Here is a 10,726-nt window from a genome sequence, read left to right on the forward strand (position 1 = left end):
TTTCCTCAGGCTCTCCACTGTCCTGAGCATAAAAGGGACTGTCTTCTTAATTCAGTCCCCCAACACTCTCTTCTCCCACTTCGAAGCCAAGTTTTCCCTCCCTGCACCTTTCCCCCTCTTTCTCTTTCAATGGCCAATAGAGAAACTCAGCACATTTAACACAGGCAGTTGCCCTCAACTACCCTGAACAGAGCCCGTCTTCCCTTCTTGCTGAGCCAACAATTCTTGAAGCAGCTGGTGTGCTCCAGGTCTCCTTTCAGAGCTCTGTGGTCCAGGCTGACAATAGACATCACCCCCTGCACAATGAACTGTAGCTGGAGAACCAAGAAGCAGGCGTTCCCCTAGGACAGAATGAGTACACAAAGGAACACACCAGACTACATGTAAAAAGGCAACTCTGACCCACACCACGTGTTAACCAGCCTAGGAAGCCAATCTACCACCTACAGGAACCAGTCCGGGAAGTCAAATTAGTATCGGTAGCCTCTAGTCCAGGAAGCCAAACAATAACCAATGTAGAAATCAGGCCCAAATGGTCAGGACTTGATTAATAACTAACAGCTTCCCTAAGTGTTGCCCCTGCTTCCAACTCTGGGTAAACGGGAGAAAGTCAAATATGCAACCTGAACAATCACACAGAATGCCCCACTTCTAGTTAGTCCCTATACAGAGTCCTCATGCCAACAGCCTCCAATTAGGGCATAGTCAAAGCCTTCCCTGTCTTCCATTATAAAGCTTTTCTGCTCCTCTGCCTGCCTTGGCATCTCTGTCAAATGCAAGTGATGCTGGCTGACTTCCTTGCTTTGAATAAGGAGCCTTTGTTGGTTCTCATGTGGGTGGTCTTCATTTCTTTCCACAACTAGGAAAATGGGGCTGTAGGCTTAAAATGGCTCACTGAATTGTTCTTTCATGGCAGAAATGGCCATACCTTAGGGAGGCTGGAGAGGGTAGCAGAAAGAACACAGTGGTACCTTTGACTTTGAGGAGGTCATGGTTGGGAAGTGGGAAGTACAGAGTGGCTGTGAAAGGGCCCAGGCTCTGGATCCAGACTGCCAAGGTTCAAGCCTTGGCTCTGCCACTTCCCAGCTGTGTCAATTTGTCAAGTTAACTCATTTGTACCACAGTTTCCTTGCCTGTTAAAACGTTGGCGATGATAATATCACCTGCTTCTTTGGGCAATTGGAAGAATTATATGAGATAATCCATGTAAAATATGAATATATGAATTTCAATGGTGAGAGAGAAGAGGGGAGAGAGGGAAAGAAAGAGAGACCCAGCAAAACTGGGCTGAACTTCTGGAAAGCCGCCGTGGTCCTGGGCTGATTACTGACTGCCTCTTTTAAATGAGACATATGTGCTTCTACTTCCCAAGTTCCCACCAACCAGCCTCACTCATTTATAATACCTACCCGGCCTCAATGGCTACCTGTGGACTGGGCTAAGCACATTTTTCTTTCACAAAATTAGTAACCCGAGGAAACCAGTGGGTGCAAAAACTGCCAACACCATCATCCATTTCAAAAAGATCTGGTTTGGGCCCAACCGGTGTGGCTCAGTGGTTGAGTCTAACCATGAACCAGGAGGCCACGGTTAGATTCCCGGTCAGGGCACATGCTTGGGTTTCAGGCTTGATCCCAGTGTAGGACATGCTGAAGGCAGCCCATCAATGATTCTCTCTCATCATTGATGTTTCTATCTCTCTCTCCCTCTCCCTTCCTCTCTAAGACCAATAAAATATATGTTTTGGGAGGGATCTTTTTCCTCAAAGATAACTTGGAAATTTCTATGATTTCCAGAAATCAAAGACTTGAGTATACTTTTCTGAGGCATTTATTTAAGGGTTATAATTTAAAATTACAGAGCTTATGATATAAAAATAATTTTTATGTAACTAGAAGCCCAATGCCACATTCCAGAAAGTGTGACCATATTCATGAACAACAATTAAAACTTTTTCCCCTCTTAGGCCTTCTGCTATTCTTCGTAAGAGAAACAGCACTTTCAGAGAATTAAGGCTAAATTGTTTTGACATAATTGTTTTTATTTTTAACTAAAATTCCATGTGGCATCATAGAGTATCAAATCTAACCCCAAACGCCTGTGCTTAACAAAACAAAGATTTTTGTCTGAATCATTTCTGGCGATCACACTCAACACTTCCAACAGGCAGTGTCTCAACCTTCCAATGACTGCACAAAATGGGGTTTTGAAGCCAACTTTCCAGACTAAAATAAAAAGCCATTCTCTAGCATAAACCTTCATTCCATCAAATTGGGTAAATAAGGTGATTAAGAAAACGCAGAGCCACGTTAATTACAAATAGCATTTTACTTTCTCATTTCACCTGCAATTTAAGGTGGTCACTTGAGAGTGCACTGAACACACCAGTCTAGGATAACTTAATGACAAGAAAACATCACATAGACATTCTGGTTTACAATACTCTGAATGCTTGATAAATATCAGATGGTTTCACGCGGGCTGCTGTTTTTCCCAAGCCTCTGTTCACTTAATCTTGCAGCCACACTCCAGGTTTCTTTTAAAGAGAAGGGGTAGCTTTGGGGAGGGTCTCGGGGAAGGTGGTGTCCTTCCAAGGCCAGGAAAGGGCAGCTTCCCTGTGGGAACCACCCAGAGGCTGCTGCAACCTGGGGCCCTTCCCTGCCGTCGAGGACCGCGTAGACGCCCAGCACCGCGCAGAGCTGCCCCGCAGCGCAGGCGGGCGGGTGGCGGGTGGGACGGAGCGTGCGCGCGGGGTCCCCGCCGCCCCTCCCGGCCGCGGCCGCCCAGCGACAGCACTCACCCAGGCCGCGCCAGCCCAGCGCGCCGTCGCAGCTGTCCAGGATGGCACAGAGCTCGCCCAGCAGCGCTGGCGGCAGGTCGAACAGCTGGGTGTGCACCGAGAGCGCGCCGCCGGCCCCGCAGCTGCCCGCCGCCGCCCAGGCCATGGCTCGGCCGCCGGAGACGAGGGGTCGGGAGGTGGAGGGATGCGGGGCCCAGTCCTCTGCACATCCGCGAGGGGCCGTTGCACAACCGCGGAAATCCTGCTTCCACGGCTGCGGCCAAGACTGCAGAACGCGCTGAACCCAGGTCCTGAAGGGGCGGGCCCCACATGACGCAAAGTGCCGCTCCCCTCAGATGCCTCCGGGGACGCCAGGTTTGGCCCTGGGGTCTCCATGCCTCTGCTGGTTCCTGGTCGTCATTGGCTTTAAGTTTTGAAGATTTTTTTTTTTCATTCCTCTGGGGTTGGGACGTGACTGAACACAAACCAAAGAGTGAAAGCTGGAGGAAAACCAGAAGTGCAGAAGAAATGGAGAGTCTGCCTGTCCTGGCATGACTGCCTCCTGGCGTGGATGGAGATGAGGCCTGTCATTACTTATTTACCAAGTTTACTTCTTTTTATCTTGTCAAAACCGGTACAGTGAGGAACACTTGGGTAACCCAGAAAAATGGAAAGAATAAAATAAGCACTCAGAGCCCAACTGTGTTGAAGACAACCAACAACCACTCCAAACGTTTTGGCACATTTTCCTCCCAACTTTTACTGAATGTAAACAGATTAATGTGCATATATGAACTGATTATTGGAAAAGATGGACACAAATGCCAACAATAGAAAAACAAGAGACAGAAAAAGTAGAATAAAATCATAGTGATTTTCTTTACGAGGCTGCCTCTTTCTATACACTGCATTTGGTTTACTATGTTCTCTTTTTGCTGAGCTTCCTTGATGAAACATTGTTTGACCATTTTGTCCTTCCTCAAAGGGCTTACCAGCAATCTTCCCTTTGCTTTCAACATGAAGTTTAAGTAAAATTGACTATTGTTTTGAAATCTTCTACTGTTATGCGGTAATATCCCCCCAGCAGGCATAACACAAATGCTACTGACAAAAAGAGATGCTTCGAAAGTGATGAGAAAAATCCCAACCTTAATGACTGGAAGAGTGGACCATGACCATTAACTGAAAAAATGTCAACACCTACTTGAAACCTTGCAGATTTGCAGTCTTTAGGAATGGCGCCCCCTAGATATCAACAGTGATGATACCCTATCATTAGTACTATCTGAATATTCACGGTGTCAGCTTAAGTATTATGTAACATCTTTTTAAAAATTAGTAAAGGCAATAATGTTTGGGCAAGAGTTTCTATATCCCTTGTTCAAATGGCTAAGATTTTATTGTCAACCTGTACATGCTTAAGAAACCCTATACTTCTCAAAGGGACTACCTGAATAAGGTGAGTAATGAAGCAACATACGATTAAGTATTTGGTAGCTTTTGAATTGCTAGAACAGGGGAGTCAAACCCAGATACACAGAGGAGCCAGAAAATCATTGTAGATGAATGAAGCAGTCATCAAGACCTGCTTTGCCAAATTTTCTGATTTACAAAGCAAGAATTTTATGTGAAAGCCAGATTATGTGATATATATAGAGATTATGTGAAACCTCTTGTATTTTCAATGTTGGTAGCTAGTATCAGACCATGCTTCCTCCCTATTCCCTAGAACTACCTCTGAGTTTTGAATTCTGTATGAACAGATTATATCATTCATTATACTCTTTTCGTGTTTGTTTTAGAGATTTAGAGAGAGAGAGAGAGAGAGAGAGAGAGAGAGAGAGAGAGAGAGAGAAACATCAATGAGAGTGAAGCGTGGATCGGCTGCCACTTGCACATCCTCTACTGGGGATCAAGCTCCAAACCTAGGCCTGTGCCCTGACTGGGAATTGAACTTGGTGCATGGGCCATCCCTCAACCAACTGAGAACCACTGGCCAGGCATCATTCATTATACTCTTCACTCTTGCTGTCATCCTCTGCTACCCCCACCTCAATTCCAACTTCTCATTTTTAGACAATATAGCTCCTTCTCACTGTAATTATCTTCAATACTAATCCTGTCTTAATTCTTGGTGACTTAAAATATATGTAGAATAGATTGTGATCTTTCCAGCACTTTGGACTCTCAGTTCCTTGACTCCTCCTCTTCAGTGATTTTATCCTGCACCCAATTTCAGTCACTCATTTGCATGAACATCCCCTAGAACTTGTCATTGTCAACAACTGCACCCCATGCATACTTTATGAATCCACCCTCTGACCACACCACCTGTCCTTGCAATGCATTCCCTCTAGTACTCTGACCTCAACGATCCTTCCTTCTCACCAGAATACCAATCCCAAATCTTTTTAAAATATATTTTTATTGATTTTTGAGAGGAAGGGAGAGGGAGAGAAGAAACATCAATGATGAGAGAGAATCATTGATTGGCTGCCTCCTACATGCCCCCCCCCCCGCGCCCCCACCACTGGGGATCAAGCCCACAACCTGGGCATGTGCCCTGACTGGGGAAAGAACTGTGACTTCCTGGTTCATAGGTTGATGCTTAAACACTTAGCCACACTGGCTGGGTGCCAATCCAAAGTCTTGCCATCCCATCTCTGATCCCATCCTCTTGAGGTCCTATATTTCTCCTTATCCATAAAGTCCACACTCAATTATTATAATCCCTCCTTTGCATATGCTCTCCATTTTCGTGCTCCTCGCTCACTTTATTGAACTCTCTTGACAAATCTACCCTCCTGATTAAATCTAATTTTCTAATTTTTGGCTCTGCACCCATGCATCTAAGTGTAGCTGGGGGGAATCCAAACCCTGTTAATTGGATTCAGTTTAAAATCAAAGCCATGACTCTCAAATTGGTCCTTGATGCTGCCAAGCAGTTACACGATGTACCTTTAGTCCGTTTACTCTTTCAGTCTCCTTGACAACTGTTTCATGCCTTCTCTTCTCAATTCACATAATCTTCTCCCCAATATTCAGGCTCTACTGATGATCTTGAGAATATTTCTTGAGAATACTGATGCATCAGGAGAAAACATCCACAGGATCTCACTACCATGTCCATTTACCTACCAGCATTTGTACCAATATACATTCTCCCCTCTTTCCCAAGACTGGTTTACCTAGGCTCCTGTCTAAGTCTAATATCTTCACTTGTGCACGAGGTTCTATCTCCTGTCCCTGCCCAAAGACATCAAGGGCAGCTGTTTCACTCTCTGCCATATAATCAATATCTCATTCTTTGCTGATCAATTCCATCAGCATACAAATACGATGTTATTTCTTCTCACCTTAAAACAAAAACAAACCTCTTTGATGCTACTTTCCTCTTCTATCAACCATCCCATTTCTTTGCTCCCTTCTGTAGTGAAGTGTTGAATATTCTTACTGTCTCTAATTTTTCTCCTCTGCTCTTCTCTTAAACTCACTCTAATTAGAACCACCATCACTCACCTTACTTCACTGAAATTGCTCTCTCCAGGGTCACCTACGTCCACATCATTGCTAAATATAATAGTTTTCAGTCTCCATCTTACTTGACCTGTCAGTCAGTTTTGACACAGTTGACCACCTCCTCCTTCTTGGACCCTTTCTTCAGTTGTCTTCCACATTCTCATACATTTCCGCTTACTTCACTAGTCACTCTTCACCTTTCTTTATTGTTCCTCTTCTTCCAGGGCTCTGTCCATGGTTCTTCTCTCTATCTATACTCACTCCCTTGGTGATCTCAACCAGTGTTGAGGCTTTAAATACCATTCACCTACTGAGAACTGCCATATATGTTTAACCCAGATCTGTCTGTTGAACTCCAGACTCATGTCCAAAATTGAACTCTTGATCATGCCTCCTGAATCTACTTTTACTCACATTTCCCCCCTCTAGATTACTCTGTTCTTCCAGTTGCTCGAACCAAAAACTGTAGTCACCCTTGACTTCTACATGTCTTCACAGCCCACGTTCAATCCACCAGCAAATCCTACTGATTCTATTCAGACTGTATCTAGAATTTGACACTTTCCCCCACCTCCACTGCTGCCACCCCAGGCTTGAGTCATCATGTCTTGTCTGATTGCTGTAGTTGTCCCCTAACTAAAAGTAGCTTTCACTATTGCTTCCTACAGGCTTTCTTCAACACTGCATCCAGATTGACCCTTTTAAATCAAATTTGATTATGTCTCTCCTCTGTTCAAAAGCCAAAACTAGCTTCTAATTTCAGTCAGAATAAAAGTCAAACTCTATACTGTCTGAATTCTCTCTCGCCCTGCCCCTCTGCTCTGTTACCCTCTGATATTGTTTCTTTGTTCATTCTACTTTAGCCACACTGCCTCCTTGCTGGTCCTTGAACACACCAGGTCGAGTCCCACGTTGGAGCCTTTGGGCTTGCTATTCCTTTGCCTGGTATGCTCTTATCACATGGCTAAGGCCTACCCTGACCTCCAAATTTAAAATTACAGTGGTCTGTACACTGAGATTCAGGTTGGCATGTGACTGATATTGGCAATAATATATGGCTTTGAGGGGACCAAGTCTCATTCAGATCTTTCAATCTTTCTCTGGATCTGAATGATTAACATTTTAGGTTCAAGGATTATTGGTGATTTTATTTCTTCTTTTTTTTTATATTTTATTGATTTTTTACAGAGAGGAAGGAAGAGGGATAGATAGTCAGAAACATCGATGAGAGAGAAACATCGATCAGCTGCCTCCTACACACCTCCCACTGGGGATGTGCCCGCAACCAAGGTACATGCCCTTGACCGGAATCGAACCTGGGACCTTTCAGTCCGCAGGCTGACTCTCTATCCACTGAGCCAAACCGGTTTTGGCGGTGATTTTATTTCTTACCTGTGTTTTCCAAATTCCCAAAAGTTAAATTGCATTGTATCTATGATTAGAAAATTCTGAAGTCTAGAAAATAATTTTTTCCGTGGTTGATCCCATTTGATGGTTTATTTTTATTTATTTTTTATAAGAGAAAGTTTTTTTAGAAAGTCACAGAGGTAGAAGATATGGGCTCAGGAACCAAGTTACAGAGGCAAAAGAAGGGCCATTGGAGCTTAGGAGAGAGAAAGGCCAGGAAAACCCACTGGGTAAAAGGGGGTGGGGAAAGAAGTGGGGTAGTTCCATAGGGAGAGCTGCCACTATTTTCTTTTTAAATTATTTTCATGGCCCTTTGCACCTCAGGGTGTACTGCTATGATAACTTGTCCCTAGCTATCACTGACTTTGAAAATCTAATTTTTATAATAAAATAATTTTCAGCCAAGGGCTTTCATGCTAATTTCAATGTTAGCTAAGGTGCTATTTTTTGAAGCCAACATTTATTTATCCCCAGAAGAATCCCAGACATGTGAAAAGATCTGAGAATATGGCAACATTTTTTCTCTTGCAGTAAAATATTTACTCCAACTGTTTGCCATTTGAGACTAGGAAAGGGCTTAGAGATCTTAGTCCAATTCCTGCATTTTACAGATGACAAAACTGTTCCTGGCTGTAAGAACTCTGGATGCAATGTTTGTTGAAAAAAATACTTATAAAAATGCTTACAAAAACCAATCTCATTGTCATGTTATGTCATGTTATAAACACAAATCGTGTACATTTTCCCTCTCAAGGGTTTTACTTTCATTTCCTTGCTATTAAATAAATTTCCCAAATAAATCTTGTATTAACTGGTTCAGACTGACATAAAATACCCAGACTGTGGGGCTTAAATAACAGAAATGTATTTTCTCACAATTTTGGAGGCTATAAGTCCAAGATTAAGGTGTCAGCAGGGTTCAGTTTCTGCTGAGAGCTCTGCTCCTTCTAGCTTGTAGATGACAAAGCTCTCCTCATTCTACCTTTCCTGGAAGGTACATGACAGAGAGAGAGAGAAGAGAGAAGAGAGGATGCTCTAACCACTTAGCATACTGGCCACGACTCCAGTTTTTTAATATAATAAATTCTCTTGTTATGATTTTACATTAAAACTAGAGGCCCGATGCATGAAGATTCATGCAGGAATAGGCCTTCCTTCCCCTGGCTGCCGGCACCAGCTTCTCTCCAGCACCTGGGACCCAGGCCTTTGCTCTGGCCACTGCCTTCCACCTTCGCTCTGGCTGGAGCCACCTTCCACCTTCGCTCCAGCCCTGCCACCCTCCTGTAGCTCTACTCCCTGCACCCCCCGTCGCATAGTAGGCGTCCCGCCCCACCCTGGTCGCTCCGCGCCTGCATGTGCACACTGCCCAGAGGCCCAGAGCAGCCAGGGCTGGGCAGAACGTCCTGGCCCAGCTGCCACCATCTTTGTCATGTCAATTTGCATATTCTCTCCTTATTGGCTGTGGGCGCCGCCATCTTTGTCATGAAGTGACGGTCAATTTGCATATTCCATCTTTATTACATAGGATGGGTAATATGCTTATAAAATGTCTGTGAAGTCATAACATGTACAGTGCTTCTTGGCTTATCCTTATGGAAATGAGGTTAATTTTTTTTTTAATATATATTTTATTGATATTTTACAGAGAGGAAGGGAGAGGGACAGAGAGTTAGAAACATCGATGAGAGAGAAACATCGATCAGCTGCCTCCTGCACAATCCCCACTGGGGATTTGCCTGCAACCAAGGTACATGCCCTTGACCGGAATCGAACCTGGGACCTTTCAGTCCGCAGGCTGACGCTCTATCCACTGAGCCAAACCGGTTTCGGCTGAGGTTAATTTTTTTGAAAAAAGCTTCCAATATCATCAAGTTTAAGAATTTTTTCAAAATTGTTCCACAGCTATTCTGAGTTCCACTTTTAGTAAGTCTTTTGAGTACTGTATTATGGTGAAAGTAGGGATGGGGTAAATGTAAACTCATCAAAAAAATGTCCCAGAAACCCTGGGATGACTACACCTCATCTTTATATTGAAATGACACAATATCACGAATAGTCACTGACTCATCAAATTTGCCTCAATCATTTCTTTTAGATTAATATAATATCTCCTCTTACCTGCCTTTGTTTGGGACACTCTGCAATGTATTCTACATTTGGGATAGCATACAGTGATCTGGCCTTTGTTATCTATCCAGCCTACTTGCTTTCTGTACCCTACTCCCACTGAGGTTTGCCCTCCTCCCTCTTTTGCAGATGTTGGTCCTTTGAGAATTTACCTACATCACTCCACTCTTCTCTGGTTGGCTCCTACTTGTCTTCCAGGATTAAGCATTATTTCATTCAAAAAGCCTGGTTTATATAAAGTGCTCATTAAATTTAGGGATTAATATTATTGTTAAAATAACAGAATTGAAAATGCATCCCTATGAATAGACACTTCTCCAAAGAAGACATACAGATTGCCAATAGACATATGAAAAGATGCTCAATGTCACTAATCGTTAGGGAAATGCAAATTAAAAGTATATTGAGATATCATCTTATACCTATCAGAATGGCTATCATTAATAAATCAACAAACAAGTGTTACTGAGGATGTTGTGAAAAGGGAACCCTCACACATTGTTGGTAGGAATGCAGATTGATGTAGCCACTATGGAAAATAGTATGGTGGCTCCTCAAAAAATTAAAAATGGAACTGCCTTATGACCCAGCGATTCTACTTCTGGGTATATACCCCCAAAAAATGCAAAACACTAATTGGAAAGAATATATGTACCCCTATATTCACTGCAGCAATATTTATAATGTACAAGATATGGAAGCAACCCAAGTGGCCATCAATAGATGAGTGAATAAAAAAGTGGACTATTACTTGGCCATAAAAAAGAATGAAATCTTACCATTTGCACCAGCATGGATGGACCTCGAGGATATTATGCTAAGTGAAATAAGTCAGTCAGAGAAAGACAAGTACCATATTATTTCACGTATACGTGGAACCTAAAAAACAATATA

The 10,726-nt window shown here is 43.3% G+C and overlaps 1 protein-coding gene across 2 annotated transcripts in view; it reads right to left on the reverse strand.

Moving 5' to 3' along the window:
• Positions 1 to 10,726, reverse strand: part of IRAK3 (interleukin 1 receptor associated kinase 3) — a 98,785-nt gene that overhangs the window by 62,325 nt on the left and 25,734 nt on the right. Inside the window, exons 1-2 of one of the 2 annotated variants that reach the window (XM_080662456.1) lie at positions 10,612 to 10,711; positions 2,801 to 3,428 (exon numbers count right to left, since the gene is read on the reverse strand). The exons of the other annotated variant lie outside the window; for it this stretch is intronic. Coding sequence (XP_080518582.1) covers positions 2,801 to 2,945 — 145 coding nt within the window. The 5' untranslated portion in view covers positions 2,946 to 3,428; positions 10,612 to 10,711. Of the gene's footprint in view, positions 1 to 2,800; positions 3,429 to 10,611; positions 10,712 to 10,726 lie in introns of those variants that run through there. 2 annotated transcript variants of the gene reach the window in all.

This window comes from Plecotus auritus, assembly GCF_963455305.1.
Source record: "Plecotus auritus genome assembly, chromosome: 3".
Classification (NCBI taxonomy): domain Eukaryota; kingdom Metazoa; phylum Chordata; class Mammalia; order Chiroptera; family Vespertilionidae; genus Plecotus; species Plecotus auritus.